The sequence below is a fragment of the Bison bison genome, unplaced genomic scaffold (genome assembly GCF_000754665.1).
Source record: "Bison bison bison isolate TAMUID 2011002044 unplaced genomic scaffold, Bison_UMD1.0 scf7180017864325, whole genome shotgun sequence".
Lineage (NCBI taxonomy): Eukaryota > Metazoa > Chordata > Mammalia > Artiodactyla > Bovidae > Bison > Bison bison.
In genome coordinates, this window is record NW_011494897.1 from 3,596,471 (window position 1) to 3,615,057 (window position 18,587).

The following is an 18,587-nucleotide window of genomic DNA, read 5'->3' on the forward strand; positions in this document are numbered from 1 at the left end:
ATCTTTTTTTGGGAAATGACAAACTGGGCTTCTAAACATTTCATGTTTGATATTTGACATTTTCCCATGAGACCCAACCTCACCACGCAATGGACTGGAGATAAAGATGCTTCTTTTTTTAGAGACAGGCAATACTGCTTTTAGAGAGCGAGACACAACCGCAAGCATGACTTAGCAGAGAATAGAGCTGTGACAATCAGATCCCTGGACACGTGAGTGGGAGTCTATGAGCACACATTATCAATACTCATCTTCTGACTGACAGCTTTTCAAATATTTACAGTATCTGGAACCTCTCTCATTGAAATGGTCCCATTTTTATGAACATTTTCTCATAAGTTTATACCCATTTGTTAGACAATACAGTGAACCAGTGAACCATGCAGGAGTTAGGGGTGTCAATACTCCCCAAACCGAAAACCCACATATAATATAAACAGTTGATATATATTAATAAAATAAATAACCAACAAGGACCTACTGTGTAGCACAGGGAACTATATTTAGTATTTTGTAATAGCATATAAAGGAAAAGAATCTGAAAAAGAATATATATATTTGTATACATGTGTATGTATATGTCAGAGAAGGCAATGGCACCCCACTCCAGTAATTTTGCCTGGAAAATCCCATGGACGGAGGAGCCTGGTAGGCTGCAGTCCATGGGGTCACTAGGAGTCAGACACAATTCAGCAACTTCACTTTCACTTTTCACTTTCATGCATTGGAGAAGGAAAATGCATTGGAGAAGGAAATGGAAACCCACTTCAGTGTTCTTGCCTGGAGAATCCCAGGGACAGGGGAGCCTGGTGGGCTGCCGTCTATGGGGTCGCACAGAGTCGGACACAACTGAAGCGACTTAGCAGCAGCAGCAGCAGTATGTATATGTATATCTGAATCACTTTGCTATACACTTGAAACTAACACAACATTTTAAATCAACTATACCTCAATAAAACAAACAAACAAGACTTTACATTCAACCCTCCCACACCCAAGAATTCAGCCAATTGCAGACTGAATAATACAATGGTATTTAATAGTGAAAAAAATCCATGTATAAATCCTGTTGTTCAATGCTCAACTGTGATTAAATGCTAGCATGGGACCACATAAGATTTCCTTGAAAGATTTTCTTTTTTTTACTGTACAATTCCCTCTCTATCTCAAAAATAACCTGATTTAGTAGGCTGGGATGTTCATAGGAATCTCTGGTTTTTAAATTTCTCCATGTGACTCTGTTTGTACCCTGGTGTAGGACCTTTGAGCATAGACAGAGCACCCATCCTAAGGAATCGTGAACTTTTTTCCACTCCCCTACTTTTCAAAATGTCTTATGAAGGAAACGGGGTAACAGAGTTTGGTCTAATTGGCCCAAATTGTTCTCTATTTTTGGCACAAATATCTAGCCATTAGCAGATATGTGTATGTGTGTGTGTGTGTGTGTGTGTGTGCTCAGTCCCTTCAATCATGTCCTACCTACTCTTTGTGACCCCATGGACTGTAGCCCACCAGGCTCTTCTGTCCGTGAGATTTCCAAGGCAAGAATACTGGAGTGGGTTGCCATTTCCTACTCCTGGGGATCTTCCTGACTCAGGGATCAAGCCCTTATCTCTTAAGTCTCCGGCATTGGCAGGCAGGTTCTTTACTGCTAGTGCTACATGGGACCTACAATAAACCAGTTTTATATGGTCTAATCTAATAATTTTACTAGACTTGTTTTCTGTTGTTTGTTACTCAGAACCTTAATACATTTCTAATGCATTTCACAACGTATTATTATCACCCACTAGTATCATTTCCATGCATCTGTCATCTCAAAACTGCTGTATTCCCAGTACCCGCAGAGTGCATACTACATCACAGGTACTCAACAAATATTGGATAAATTAACTGCTTTTGACTTCCATATTGTACTTTATATATTAATATTTATATACCTAGTTCTTTCAGAAAACTGAAAACTTCATGGCCAGAGATTGTGGACTTTTTTTTATCTCTGAATCTCCAGCAATTTATACAGATCCTGCTAATATTTAAAGTTTCTGGGACTTCCCTGGTAGTCGAGAGGCTAAGACTCCACACTCCCAATGAGGGAAGCCAAGTTTAATCCCTGGTCACTGAAATAGATCCCACACAGCACAACTAAGAATTCATGTGCTGCAACTTAAGATCCGGAATGCCATGACAAAGATCGAAGTTCACGTGCGCCACAGCTAAGACCCTGTGCAGCCAAATAAATACGTATTTTTAAAAAGTTGCTGAGAGACTGAATTCAAAAAGTTATTTTTTGAGAGAAAAGAGTCCATGCAGATCATCTAATTAAAGTTCCTATTTTACACAGGCTCTTAGTTTAAGGGATAAAAGTCAGGCATCTAACTTCTTAATTACAAAAGCAAAAAAATAGTCACTGTTTCAGTTACCATCACTGTATAACCAATCACCCCAAATTGGTGGCTTAAAAGGGCAACAATCATTTTGATTATTGCCTTTTGTCAACAACTTCGTACACCCTCTAATAGAATTTTCTATTGTCACCGAATTCGAGTTTGGCTGCTATTCACTTGAAAGTGTTAATTGGAAAGGAAAGGATGCTTTATTCAGAAGGCTGGCAACCTGGGGAGAAGGCAGACTCATGTCCAAAATCGAACTCTGAAGATTATGCACAGCCATGAAAGTTTTTAAAGGGTGAATCATTTGGGGAGGGGTTCAGAGTCTTCGTTTTCTTCCACCGTGTGCAGACTTCTTCCAGATTGGGTGGTAACGAGGCAACAGGGCGGTGCTCCAGGAATCCTGTGCTCAGCCCAAAACTCCCATCCTCCCCCCAGGTAGGGGCCTTTGTTCCTGCAGAAGAACTAGGTTCCTGTTACATATATCCTCGGAGGAGGAAGCCGGATCCTGCTTTATTGATGCATTACTGTTTCTTAACTGTTCCTCCTTAGTTTCTACATTCCTTCCTTTCCCTGATTAGCAACTCCTCAAATCTGCCTTTTGGAGCTCAGGGAAGGTCAAGGAAGCTTATTTCCTACAAACAAGTGGGGGACACAGAAAGGATTGGTACCCAGGAGGGTCCCAGAGGGTCCTACTCCACTTCACTATTAATAAAGATGTTTCCTGATGCTTGCATTTTCCGGAGACTTAAGACTTCTGAACACACTGGGGTTGAAATGACATTCCACTACATGCAGTCATAACTGGAGCTCTGTAATAGACACAGATTAATGAGTAACATGCTTTTAGAGACTCGGGTTGAGGTGAAAGCTTTCAGAGATACTCTCACTTCTGTTGCTGTGTGACTAGACTGTGATTTCGGAAACTCCTTATAGTTACTCACACTGCTGCTGCTACTGCTAAGTCGCTTCAGTCGTGTCCGACTCTGTGCGACCCCATAGATGGCAGCCCACCAGGCTCCCCTGTCCCAGGGATTCTCCAGGCAAGAACACTGGAGTGGGTTGCCATTTCCTTCTCCAATGCATTAAATTGAAAAGTAAAAGTGAAGTCACTCAGTCATGTCCGACTCGTCGCAACCACATGGACTGCAGCTTACCAGGCTCCTCTGCCCATGGGATTTTCCAGGCAAGAGTACTGGAGTAGGGTGCCATTGCCTTCTCCAGTTACTCACACTACATTTCTGCAAATATGTTCATCAACATTTACTGTCTTGTGAAATACTTGATAACTACCAAATGTTGCTGAAGTTTTGATCTAGATCAGAGTTTTTCAGTCTCTGCAATACTGACATTTTTTTGGCTAGAAAAATCTTTATCGAAGGAGACTGTCCTGTTCACTGTGGGATGCTTAGCTGCATGCCTGGCCTCTACCTCCTCTATGCCAATAGCACTTTCTGAGTTGTGACAAACAGAAATGTCTCCAGACTTTGTCAGATGTCCCATGGGGGAAAGGGGAGGAGGGAAAACAGCTCCCAGTTCGGAATAATTGGTTTAGATGGAACAAGTTAGCCATGGGAGATAAATCAAGATACACACACTTAGTAAGTTGCAGTGATGATTTTGTTGATGATGATATTGTTGGCAACAGAATCAATGGTAAGTATAATTGGGCTCATTGTTTCTTTCACTCTAAACTGTGAGCTCCTGGGGTGCAGAACTAATTACTGTTCACTGTGGTGGAATGGGCATCTGAAGCCCTCTTTGCTGAGTCTCCACTTGTAGCAGCAACATGCTTCCAGTCTTCCTTCCTCATGAAGAGCAGTTTATCAATTCTTTCATGCTGGGTTATAGCCCAGTCACATCTTGGATCGGCAAACGAGAGGCTTGGCTCTACTGGAGAAAGTATTGGGGAAGAAGGGCTTCTTCCTTCTCCATTTCCTCTAAAATCAGCCAAAGAAGTGGCTGCCGATTCTGCTTCCACCAGAGATGGTCAACCAAGCCTCAGCGCCTGCAGCAAGGAAAATACAGCAGGAGGGCAGATTACAGCACTCTCTTTAGAGTTTCACTGAAGTGAAATTCACCCCCCTCTACCCAGAGCATCACCTACTGAAGGCTCAGAAGGGCCTGTTTTCTTCACTTGTGTGAACCTAGAACCTAAAACCTAGAAAAAAATCTAGTATATATGATATGCTCGGTAATTATTTGTTGAATGAATTGTAGTGAGGAGTTGTTTCATGCTCGCTGGTGCAATCATAGAAAAACACACAGAGCACCCTACCAAACAGGAGGGGGGAAAAGGAATTTACAAAGGACTTTGTAGATCATCTAATCTAACCCCCCCCTTTTTTTTTAATTGAAAAAGACACTGAAAGTGATATCTCTGCATCCCAGATAGTGTGTCAGTGGTTGGGTGGGGGGTATAATCCCATCTCATGGTTTTCTTCAATTTATGCCATAAGCTAAGTTGTATAGTGGGCTTCCTTGGTGGGTCAGTTGGTAAAGAATCTGCCTGCCTTGCAAGAGATACAGTTTCAATCCCTGGATCAGGAAGATCCCCTGTAAAGAAAATGGCAAACCACATCAGTATTCTTGCCTGGAGAATCCCATGGAAAGAGGAGCCTGGTGGGCTACAGTCCATGGGATCGCAAAAGCTTTGGACATGACTTAGCAATTAAGCCACAGCCACAAGTTGTATAGTAGATGCTGAGGATTAAGATAAATGAGGATGAGTCCAGAATAGGAAATTTAGGATTGGGATGGCTCAGGGTTCTGAGGGAGACTCCTGGGCATGAGATGGGACCATTCCTAACACCTGGCACAGCTGGGCAGAGACTAAGCAAAAAGAATTACTTGTTCCAGTCACATCATGTATGCAACTAGCTTCTTTACTTCTCAAGACACCTATTAAAAAACAATGGCACATTAGAACTCCCCCTTTGAATCTTTTGCTTGAGCCCAGTTGACTAACTTGTTCTGTATTTCTCACCGCATTTGTTTAGCTACTTTGGTGTTATATACAGACACCAATCTCTTGACTCAATGTGCGATGCACATCAAGTCTGGTGATCATGTAACCCACTCCCTTTCCTGTCCCCTTCCATTGTGCCCTAAGTGTTCACTGGTGTCACTATTCCAGATCCCAGATCAAGAGAAAAAAATCAGAATCGACCCTAGTATTCCCAGTGAATTAAAGGTTCTCACTTAGTCGCAAAAGAATTCAGAAATGAAGTTATAGGTAAGAAGCGGATTTATTTAAGGAGAAACACACACCACAGACAGACTATGGGCCATCTCAGAAGAAGGGAGAGAGTGAGAGAGTTTAGAAATATGACATGGCTAGTTTTTATGGGCTGGGTAATTTCATAGACTAATGAGTGGGACGATTATTCCAATTATTTGGGGGAGGAGGCAGAGATTTCTAGGAATTTGGACATCACTCAGTCTTTTAAGTTTAGCCTCGGAACTGTTATGGTCTAACGGGTGCATCATTTAGCATGCTAATGTATTACAATGAGCATATACTCAGGCTCAAGATCTAGTGGAATTTGACTCATTCACCATCTTGACCTATTTTTACGTTGACCTAGTTCACGTTGTGTCTTTGGGCTGTGTCATTCTTTCAGAATGTGCCCTGCCCGCCTCCCTCCTGTTTCCCTAGCACCTCTGGTTGGAATTATTTCCTGCACTACACCCCTAAGGATACCAAAATTAATGTTAAAAAAATCTACCTACCTACCTAGCTAATCTCCTTGAGGAAAATTCTATAGGAATAATTCCTCATGGCTGACTGTAAGAGCCGGCTGTCAAGAGTTTGCCAGACCTCCCTGGGCCTTCTCCAGATCTGCTATGCCACCTTCTCTCCGTATTTTTCCGTTGTAGGACTCTGAATGTAGCCAGTGGCTTTGGAGGACACCAGGGTGTGAGCAAGTGGAAGATGTACATGCTTGGTGATGCAAAATGTATTACTTCATGAAATGGACAACCACTGCTTGATTGAAAGCGCTTCTCCATTTTCCGTACTGTTTCACTTAATTTTGCTTCAAATGAAGAAATTAGTGTTACACCCATGCTTGAGGACAAGCCAAACTACATGACTTCACATCAACTTCAGAGCTGGATGGGATTATGTAATATCTTAACTTGTTTGCTCCCAACATCCTGAGAGTCATTATTTTCTATATGAATCAGAATGGAGATTTGAGCCTGAGGAGAGAGAGGGTTTCCATCTCTAGGGCTGGCTAGCCCTTTACAATGCCACCTGAGTCACCCATCTGTGTTCTTCTAGTTGGGTTGGAATCTATAGGAGAGAAAAATCCCACCTTGGGGGAAAAGCCTCAGAAATGGTATTGGGCCTTTTTCTTGCCCACTAATGTCTTGCTTTGCTGTTTAATTATGTCTGTTCTCTTGGGCTGAATGATTTTCCTAGTTTTGATCACACAGTTTCCCTCAGTACATTCTGTTCCTTTTACTAGGTCTCTGCCCAATTACAGGAACACACTCATCTCTTCTCCAAACAGCCATTACTTGCTGAAATAGAGAAACCAACTACAAAGTGTTTCAGAGAAATAAGGACACAAGTACAATCATCCCAATGGGGGAGGAGAGGGGATCAGAGCAATTCTTTCCTTTCAAACAAAGTTAATTGAAATTTGAAATTTCAGGAGAAGTTATTCGTATCCATGATACAACTACCTGATATTTATATGAACTGCATCTCCAATCTCATGGGGTATTTCAAAAGAGGTATAAAAATAACATTGCTTCTATTCCTCTGATCCAGGATGTCAGAAAAACCATGGTCTTCTTCTCCTTTGTTTAGCACACAGATGTGGTTTAACAGATGATTGAAAAAGAGATGGGATCTAGTTTTTGATGGAATTACAAGGTGACCATCTGATAGGAACTAAGGCATGTGCTAGCTCGAAGCCCCAAGGCCAGTTTCAGTGAAGCTCTCACAGCTCAAAATGTTCTAGGTTCTCACTTATATGGGCCTTTTCAAAGGCTCTGACTCTAATTTTGTATTTGTGATTTTTATTTTTGGTAAAACAAAATCCTCCCTTATATAAGCTTCTGGAACACAAAGTCTGGATCCACCCTTCCAAGACCTGTTAGTAAAGGTGGTACAGCTTATTCACAGATAGGAAAGCAATGTCTTCTCAGTGACTTGAAGGAGCACAGTATTTGGCTTTCCCAGCCGACTTCAACACAGTAGAAAATGTCATTACAGGTACATTAATGAAGATTTCTATGAACTGAAAATATCTGCTACAATAGTCTATCTACCCTAGAAATAGGTTGTACTGTCTCAGTAGTGCTTTGCTGATATGTAACCATTAATTTTACCTAGAACTTTGCCAGTAGACCTATTTGTATTTTCATTAATACATCTGTCAATCAGTTCCAACTATTAGGTTGAACCCTAAAGAACTGACGACATTCAACAAATCACAACCTACAAAAACAGTCTCCATAGTGTTTGACTCAGTATTGTTTAATCATAGGTTAATTACAAAAACAAGAGCTGGTCATACAGTTTATGGGAATAGCTTAGTCTTTGAACAGAGCTGTTATCGAGCTCTACACCATTCTATTCTCTATTCTAATAGAGAGCTGTCTAACAGAGGTAGAAAGAACTTCTGGCTCCACGTGTAAAGAGCTTAGGAATCACCACTCTGTCCTAACAACTAATAAAAAGCTGAACAGACTGAAAAAAACCAGCAAATCTTCTTGGATCCAAAAGAGAGAAGAGGAAACCAGGCAACCTTCCTCCCTCCAAGGATGGAGAGATAGATGGTACCAGATATGGCAGGGATGTTGGAATTATCAGATTTGTAATTTAAGACAATTATGATTAATATGCCAGGGAAGGCTGGCATGCTGCAGTCCATGAGGGTGAAGAGTCAGGCAAAACTCAGTGACTGACAAACAACACTATACAAAGGGCACTAATGGATAAAGTAGATGGCATGCAAGAAGAGATGGGCAGAGAAAGCAGAGAGATGGGGAAATTCTAAGAATCAAAAAGAAATTCTAGAGAGATAGAACATAGGGTATGAGTACAAGTCCCATATGTAAGTTTAAATTTTCTAGTAATTGTATTAAAAAAGTAAAAACAAACAGGTGAAATAATTTCAATAATATACTTTATTTAATCCCATATATTCAAAATAGTATTATTTAGACATGTAATCAATATAAAAAAGTAATGAGACATTTTACATTCTTTCTTTTTTGTACTAAGTCTTCAAAGAATGGTTTGTATATTATACCTTGGAATATCTCAGTTCAGATTCACCACATTTCAATAGCTTGAAAGTCACACATGGCTAGTAGCTAGTGTATTGAACAATGAAGTTCTCGACCATCCTCTTGCAAACTGGGTGACCTTGGACATGTCATTTAACCATTCTGAGTCTGCTTACTTCTCTATAAAATGGAATTCTATCCAAAAAACCCTACATCCTAGGGTGATATGTGAGATTAAGTAAGATAATAGAGAACACAGCTGGTGGGTGCTCAACAAACTGGAGTTCTCGCAACCATCATCTTAGAAAACAGGTCCTGCAACTAACCACCTTGACTCTGTTATTGTGAATTCAGTTGGTGGACTGGAAGCAAAGTCTCACTTGAACATTTCCCCACCATCTGAAACAATTTCTGGTCAGTCATGTAGCCAAACAGTTAAGAAACAGAGTGACAGAACATTCTCTGAAATAACTGATGGCCTGATTCATTCATGAGATTAGGGTCTAGAGGTTACACATTTAGTAACAAGAGGAAGAAATACGACCCCAGCTTAAAGTCTGAACAGACGTTAAAAAGTTCATTACAACAGGATTGCGGAGCCCAAACCAGCTCAGTTTGGGAAATGTTGTTAAGACTATGATTTACTGACCATCAACTACAGGCCAAACACCAAAGTACTTTTTGTGCGTCCATTTACTTAACAATAGTAAGGGCATAGAAACAAACATGCAAAGCCCTGTAGAGCAGGTCATCTCATCCTCATTTTAAAGATAAGGAAACAGAGACTCAGAGTGGCTGACAAGTTTGTCCAAGTTGATATAGCTCTTAGGTGACTCTTCAGAACCCTATGATACCCTCTTATTCTCACATGTCAGATAAAGGTGATGTGGGGTGGTACTGGCCTGCTACTGGCCCCCTGCAGAGAAGCACACACAAATTATTTCAAAGTGAAACCCTTCCTCTATGAGTTGGATATAAAAGATGAAACACAAATGGCAGAAAAGGAACCATTTTCTGTTCTACCTATTCGTCTGAATGGATGGTTTGTTTCTAGGTGATGTTTTTAGACAACAGGCACAAACTAGTTCTCTCACGAGATAAAGTGGGCAATCGGAGCCACAGTGGCTTTTTTTTTTTTTTTTAATTAGTTCTATTTATTAAGAGACTGGCAACTCGCTTGCAAAGTCTGGTCTTGTAGGGAGCAGCCAAGGAAGCTTGCGGGAATAAGGGGTTTTTGGTACAGCGGTAGGGGAGAAACAGAGAGAGGAGTAGCTGCTCTCAACGATCAATCCCGAAGAGCACATGGCTCTTGTTATATCTGGCTGGCTCAGCAATTATCCAAGTTATGGGGCTGCAGGGGATACTGTCTAGACCAGTTCTTTTGGCCCTGGGGTTGGCAGAACATAGGATCAGAAAGCCAAGGCATGGTCCAAACATCTCTCTGCATTTTTTTCTGGTAGACAGTCAAGCTGGATGGAAACTAAATCTCCAACAATTACCAAATAGCAATAAACAAGGGAATAAAAAGACTGCACAGGGCTTTCTTCAGGCTTTGATAGATACATCCTGGCTCTTGAACTATAAAGTATGACATCTCTGGACTGAATCTCTTTGAGAAAAAAAAAAAAAAGCATGATATTAAAGCTGGTATGACTTTTCTAGCTTGAGCTGACGCTCTCTGCATTAGAAGCATTCTCTGATCTCCACAATGGACAGGAAAAACACATCGACGTATCATTGAAATAATTTATTTACCACTAGAGCACCACAAAAACAGACATACATTGTGTTAAAATACAGCGTAATCAGTCATCAAAATACAAAACAGCTATTCTTATGTTCCATTTAAAAAAAAAAATCATGCCAACCATAAAACTGCATTGCTGTTTAACACAGAAAAACTGTAGCCCCATCCCACCCACATACTAACATTTTCCCCATTCCCTCCCACCTCCCTCCCGTCTCATGGCAATATTTACTTATGGGAAATAAAGGCCTTATAGAACCCCCCAAACTAAAAAAAAAAAAAAAGAATTCAAGATATCTTAAAATAGAGCATTTAAAATATTATCAGTGCATTCATGAGGAAAGACAAAATAATACAAAACAAAAATGTCATTCTATCTGAGAAGAAAATACCTGCAGAAATGAAAGTGATTTACATAGAATGAATAGAAAAGTGGAAAAGAAAAAAAAATCAACACACTCCAATCTGGGATTGGATTTCACCCAATCCAAAGGTTGTTTGGTATTGTGGCATCCTATCTCTTGCTTTTCCAGTTTTCAGACAAATCCAATTTGTCATTTTAATAATGGCCAGGAAATTCCAAGAAAAGGAAGTATACTATATCAAACAACTTCACTCTGGATTCACACCTCACTGTGCTGCTCTTTAGGTAAAACTGCAAATATTCCATTGTCTTACTATTAATGATTATTCTAAAGCTAAATAAGAGACAACTGACAAACTGACATATCCTACAAACCCTGACATAAGGTTACCTCCTCTGCAAAAATGTAGCAAATCGTGTATTTCGGCAAGGTAAATTCTAGCCTCTGATTTGGTAAGTTTCATTCAGAGGAAAGAAAGGACTTTTTGATCATGGGAGAATTTGCCTTGTGCCTTTGCAACCTTCAAAGAACATCTATAAAACCTTAATTTCAGTTAAATACACTAAATGACTTATGCTGACATGGGTTTATTTTTTCTTCCTTAAAAAAATCAACTGAAATGTTAATCTTTCCATTTTTCCCTGAACACTAAAAACTCAATTAAAGAAAAAGTTGTTTCCTGTGATCTGTCTGCTCTTTTTTTTTTAATAGCAGAATTCTGTGAAAATACTGATTAAACCAAGTTAGAGACACCTTTCTTAAACCAGTCACTAAGACTCTGAGTTCCAGTCAGATCCTTAAGCCCTTGCTAAATCTAAACATTTCACCTCAATTATCTATGTATCTATAATCCCGAATTTTCCTAAAATAGAAGCTTGTTAATGTCTGAATTGATTAGTAATGATGCTTAGAAAATGAAGAAAAACTATGTCTTTTTATAAAAGAAAAGAAAGGACAAGTGGACTCAGGTAGTTTATGTCATAATAATGGACAATGAAAAAGCACGAGTGGAACAAATACTATCAAACATGTATTTGTAGTGCAAGTCGAAATACAGGGGCTTATTCAAAAGTTCTGGCCAGCTAAAGGAAACACACAATTCCCAGCGATCATTAGAAAGAGCCCAAATTTAAGTCCAATCTAAATCAGAGTTGGCATTACTATAGAACATTAAAAAATATGGTAAAAATTTACACATTACACATAAAGTAGTTAATGTTTTGATTTCATCATTTGCAAAAGAGATCTGCAGTTGTGTTTCCAATTATACTGGCTTCTATACCCATCTATTGTAATAATATAGGTATGGTTACATACACTGAAATGAAAGAAAAATCTAGAGCGCAGCTGCACAGCAATACTTTAAGGTCTGAAGCTTGACCAGTACGTATCTAAACATCTCAACATCTCACTGGTTGACTAAACTGACAAAGAACCATTTACAATTAAAGAGAACAAAAAAATCTTACAGACTTAATCTGACTGAAAGTTTCCTTTATTAACAGGCTTTTCAGTTTTGAACCTTACAAGAAGCTTCCTTGGGCAGTTGGTACAAAGCATGTATTTGCAGGGTCTTTCTCTTTATGCAGACTCACTCGGTCATATAATAGATCTCACTCGCATTTTTCATCTTGTTAATATGACCTCTTTTGCTGGCCCGTTTGAGTTCAAGTTCCTTAAGCCATCCATGGGTTTCTGGCAAAGTATTTGGTCTCCACTTTTTTTACACCTGTTTTATTTTCCAAGGGCAATGAAATGTTCATTATATAGTAACACACAATAAATAACTCACTGTTAACTCTAAGAGTAAGAATGGGAAAGATACCTATTGCATAGCAATACAGAAAAATCAAGTGAGGCATGGGATAAGAACATATGTACAGCAACTCCACTGAACGGGATTTTCCTGTTTGTTTTTTTTTTCTTTCACATAATTAACACTAACAAATACTTCCAGTGTTTATTTTTTTCTTAAGAAAAAAAAGGTTTTGCTTCTTGTCTCTCTCACTTACAGAGTAGGTAAAATATAAAGCCTTCAACTTTTTTTTCGTTTCAGATGCCAGTTTTAACAAACAGAACACAAACTTCCGAAGTGTTTGAACTAGTACCGCTTTTTTCAATTTTTTTTTTAACACTGATGAAGCAAGGCTCTCTTGTGTTTTCTTGTTACAAACATTGCCTTTGTCACCATCATCACCATCATCATCGTGCGATTATCATCTTGTCACTTTTCCGAGAATCTTAGCTGCATTTGCAAGACTTGACAATCATATTAGAAAGCTGTTCGATCTTGGGTGTTTTGCCAATGTAGTAGAGAATGGTGAGCGGCTCTAAATCTTGGGACACGCAGCAAGGGGAAGCAGACGCTTCTGGATTTATGGTATTATATAAGCTGAGAACCTGAAAGAACGCAGGAGAAGAAAGAAAACATAGGAAAAGCCCAAACAAAATTAAGGGCAATTATTTTTTTTATTTATTTAATTGGAGGATAATTACTTTACATTATTGTGATGGTTTTTGCCATACGATATGAATATGAATTATCAATATGCATTGGCCACAGGTAAACATGTGTCCCCTACATCCTGACCACTATGGAGAACAGTGTGGAGATTCCTTAAAAAACTAGGGCAGTTATTTTTAAATAGAACCATCCCACAATGTTATCAGTTCCAGTACTGAGTAGGCAGTTTAAATGATTTGGGGCTTACACTTTACTTATCCTCCAATTATAGTCAAATGGGGAGGCGTCCCCAAGAATCCCTGAGTTTATCATTTTCCTACAGAATCCTTTTCTCACACATTGGACAAAATTGCTCATTCAACAGATTTTCCAGTTTTTCCAATGAGTCTTAACTTTGATCATAGCTTTGCTGTCTGCACTTCACAGGCCCTCAGAAAACTAGGTCCAAACTTGGCATTTGGTCTTGTAAATCTGCCTGCAATGCAGTTCGATTTCTGGATTGGGAAGATCCCCTGAAGAAGGGACAGGCTACCCACTCCAGTATTCTCGGGCTTCCCTGGGGGCCCAGATGGTAAAAAGTGAAGTGAAGTGAAAGTGGCTCAGTCATGTCTGACTCTTTGCAACTCTATACAGTTCATGGAATTCTCCAGGCCAGAATCTGAGTGGGTAGCCTTTCCTTTCTCCAGTGGATCTTCCCAACCCAGTAATCAAACTGGGGTCTCCTGCACTGCAGGTGGATTCTTTACCAATTGAGCTATGAATCCATTTGCAATGCTGGGAGACTTGGCTTCAATCCCTGGATTGGGAAGATCCCATGGAGGAGAGAAAGGCAACCCACTCCAGTATTCTTGCCTGAAGAATCCCCATGGACAAAGGAGCCTAGCATGCTACAGTCCATGGGGTCACAAAGAGACGGACACAACTGAGTGACTACACAAGCACAGCACTAGACTTCTTCATAACCGAAGTTGTTTCATGAATAGATATTTTCAATTCCCACCCAGATGAAGAGTTCCCTTGAGGTCGGGGACTCTACACTCTTCATTTTTCTTTTTTTTTAAACCTTATAGCCCTAGTAAGACTTCTCTGGACAAGATGAGACTCATGTGCTAGGTGAAGAAACGAATACACAAATAAGTAAGAGAATAACTTTTTCTTTATTAAAATTCTTAGCAGAATGTTAATCTATCCTTAGGTAGAGCAAAAGACACCTGTCTGCAGTGTGAAATATTTCTATGCTAAGCGTCTTCTCAGGCCAATTTAATGTCATCTAAAATTTTCATTTAAAAGAAAAAAAAGTTCAAATTCTTTTCACTTGTCATTGCTTCATAAATATAATCATGTGAAAAAATAAGCAACCTATGTTCTTAATTATCCAGTTGGTCACATTTTGCTTATGATGATAATAATAAAAATATAATAATAATAATCAACCCGCCATTTAACTTTTCATGTGGTAAATAGTAGTGGCTAAATATGGCACCCCACTCCAGTACTCTTGCCTGGAAAATCCCATGGATGGAGGAGCCTGGTAGGCTGCAGGCCATGGGATCGCTAGGAGTTGGACACAACTGAGCAACTTCACATTCACTTTTCACTTTCATGCATTGGAGAAGGAAATGGCAACCCACTCCAGTATTCTTGCCTGGAGAATCCCAGGGACGGGGGAGCCTGGTGGGCTGCCGTCTATGGGGTCGCACAGAGTCGGACACGACTGAAGCAACTTAGCAGCAGCAGCAGCAGCAGCAAGTACAGAATGAAAAGGAAGTTCTACAGTTTGCGCTATACCTTTAACCCTGTCCTCTATCAAAGGAGCACGTGACTTCTACCAGCAGAAGTGTGGCACATCCCCAGTGATGATAAAGAGACCTTTCCAAGGATGCCATTAATGTGTTAGTCAAACAGCAAGTGACCTTTTCCTCGAGATCCACGGCAACATTTTCAGCCTAAGACAGAAAATCTGTTCAGCACACCAACACTGACTACTTTATTAAGCTACCTCTGGCTTTTTGGGTAACTGTCCAAACCACATATTTGTGATCATGACAGTGATTCTTCCTCTCTCCTTGAAAAACAAGCATGGTCTCAGCCTTCACACACTCCCTCTGTGTATCAAGAAGGAGAATTATGTTTCTATTTGGCAACTGGGCCTTCCCACATTACGGCTACTGTTGCCACAGCCCTGCTGAAGCAGCCTGGCCTGAGAGCTCAGACAAAGGGACAGGCAGGAGCAAGCTTCCCTCACATGGCCAAGCACGTGGTCAGTCCTGAGAGCCAAAAATCTCCAAGGGAGTCAGCAAAACAGCTGAAGGAAGGGGGGCCATGTTTGTCAACTGAAAGTTTTGTGGATGTAAGCATTTATCAATAAATAGACTTTATCCTCCACCAACACGTGATTCTTCCACTGAACACAAGAGGCATTTTCTAAGACAGATTGTCCAAAATAATGGATATCCCCCAAACTCTCGAATTCAGCTGAACACATTATGCGATCTTTTTTTGGCAGCGCATTCATTTTCCTACCCTGCAGTGAAAGGCAATTTTTCTAATGCTCCTTTAATAAGAAGATTTACAGAGGCATAACCCCAATGTGTAGCCAAGACAGAGCAAATGAAGGCCTGGTTATAAAACCGGGAGTCTTGAGTCCTAAGCTTTGGTTTGTCACCAACTGTTTGATCCTGGATAAGTCATCTACACGATATGGACTCTAATTTTTCTAGAAAAATGAAGGATTTGGACAATATAACCCATTTTTTGTATTTTATATTATGATTATTTTGTTTTTTATTGAATATAGTTGATTTAAAATGCTGTGTTAGTTTCAGGTATACATAAAAGTGATTCAGTTATACATATATATGTATTGAGCTGGCCAAAAAAATCACTGGGGTTAAGATGTTATGGAAAAATCTGAACGAACTTTTTGCTCAACCCTATATATATATAGATAGATAGACATTCTTTTTCCGATTCTTTTCCCTTATATGCCATTACAAAATACTGAGCACAGTTCTCTGTGCTGTACGGTAGGTCTTTGTTATTTATCTATTTTATGGATAGTACTACAGGGTGGACAAGATAATTTATCAAGTCCTTTCCATCTCTAAAATTCTACACGACAAGGCACCAGAAAAGAAGCATTTGGAAAAATATCATTATTACATAGAAAAAGTCTTGGCTAATCTGGGCTGGGAACTCATGGCATCTACTCTGGGACCTGACTTCTGAATGAGACTTCATTCCTCATCAAAGTAACTTAATAAAATGTTGAGATTCTCATTTACTCTAGGTGATATTCAAAAAGACTTAGAGATACTGATTTTCAAATCACTGTCACATATATCCTCTTATGTTCTTCACATCTACTCTTGAGTTGGACATTATTATTTCAAAAAATAATTTTTATTCTTTTTACTGATAAGAAACTGAGGTTCAGAGAAATTAAATGATTTTATAATTGTCATACAGTAGTGAATCAGGTGGCACTAGTGGTAAAAAAACCCACCTGCCAATGCAGGAGATGAGACTTAAGAACCATGGGTTTGATCCCTGGGTCAGGAAGATCCCCTGGAGGAGAGCATGGCAACCCACTCCAGTATTCTTGCCTGGAGAATTTTATGGACAGAGGAGCCTGGAGGGCTACAGTCCATAGGGTCACACAGAGTCAGACATGACTGAAGCGACTTAGCAAGCAAGCAAGTGAATCACTCAGGCTTCCCTGGTGGCTCAGTGACAAAGAACCCGCCTGCCAATGCAGGAGATGTGGGTTGGATCTCTGATCCAGGAAAATCCCTTGGAGAAGGGAATGGCGCCCCACTCCAGTATTCTTGCCTGGGAAATCCCATGGACAGACAGCCTGACCGGCTACAGTCCATGGGGTCGCAAAGAGTCAGACATGACTTAGTGACTCAACAACGACAACACTGAATCACTCCACCAAAGCATCTACAGAAGTCCTCAGTGTTCTTTCTAGTATGATAGACCCTGATTGGGGTGATAACACATCCTTTTTTCAGCTGGAGAACTGGGTCCCTGCACATTTTAACAATATCCGACACTTAGTAAGATTTTGATTCCACCTATTTATGCTTACAGATGTTAAGAACATAAAACAAAGAGAAAATTAAACAAAATTGTCCTCAAGTTGCTTACAGGCTAATTGGAAAGGCCAGACCTACTTGTCTAAACTCATCAGTATTGCTTTCTGAATTCACCTACAGCCCGAATTTTTTCTCATCATTCAAAAGGGTTTCCCCAGCATCCATTTATGTGTGGTGACAAAAGGGCACGAGGCTATTGAGAATCCATGCAGTAAAACTATCAGCAGTTACAATTAGCAGCCCAAGAACGAAGAGACAAGTGAAGCCTGTACTTACCCTACTGTGCTGAGTGTCTGAGCTCCACAGATATGGGCATGCTCCAGCACAGAAGTTGGCATTGTACCCTTTAGGCTCATGAATCCATTTCCACCCAAGATCCCTCTTGAAATCAATGTAAAGTGGGCGTAGGCAACAATTATCCTGCACATTTCTGATAAAAGAAAGAGCAATGGAGATTTTAAAGCTGATTTCCGTCCCACTCCAGTATTCTTGCCTGGAGAATCCCATGGACAGAGGAGCCTGGTGGGCTACAGTCCATAAGATCGCACAGAATCGGACACGACTGAGGCAATTTAGCATACACGCATGCACGCACACCCTTCAGGGAGAGGAAAGGCTCCTACAGATGGCGAGTCTCCCAATTAGGGAGCCACCATCATGCTCCTCAAATAAACCTATCTTTGCTCTGGGGAGTCGAGAGTTCCTTTTCTCCTTCAGCCTCAAAGTGCTTCAGAGAGACTTGGGGCGAGGGGTGGAACTCAAGGGGCTAGTTTTCTCCCTTCATAGTGGGTTCGTTGCTAAAGAACTGATGAAGACAGCATAGAAATAACTTTAAACCTCTGGTGTTACAAAATATGATGGCTCTATTTTTCTATCCCCGGCTTTAAGCAACGAGTTACAGTTCAAGTCCATTTTCAGTAAACAAAGGCAAAGGCAGTACAGGAGTTAAACAGAAACACAATTCCTTTTTGTTTCTTTTATTTCCTTTACCTAAAGCAATAGGCTGCATCCAGAGCGCGCTTCTTCCGCCGGTTGGACTGTTGGGACTCAAGTCTGTAGGAGGGCAACAACATTAGCAGGAGATGTGGGCTCTTCCCACTGTTTTTTTCCTAGTGGACTTTATTGTTTTCTGATCACCACTGGTATAGGTAGAGGTGCCATCAATACCTTGAAAAAATGCATTCGGGTAATAAACATTTAGCTTTACCTTCATCAAGTAGAATCAGCCATACCTTTTTCCCCCCTTTGTCTACTGTCACAAGCAGCAGTGATGAC

General features: G+C 40.2%; 1 protein-coding gene across 3 annotated transcripts in view; it reads right to left on the bottom strand.

Annotated features, from left to right (window-relative positions):
• Nucleotides 1-10,368: 10,368 nt before the first annotated feature.
• Nucleotides 10,369-18,587, bottom strand: part of TGFB2 (transforming growth factor, beta 2) — a 95,419-nt gene continuing 87,200 nt past the window's right edge. For 2 of the 3 annotated variants that reach the window (XM_010853273.1, XM_010853272.1), the window contains one exon: nucleotides 10,369-13,148. In XM_010853273.1, coding sequence (XP_010851575.1) covers nucleotides 12,990-13,148 — 159 coding nt within the window. In that variant the 3' untranslated portion in view covers nucleotides 10,369-12,989. The remainder of the gene's footprint in view (nucleotides 13,149-18,587) is intronic. The other variant, XM_010853274.1, reaches the window with a different exon arrangement.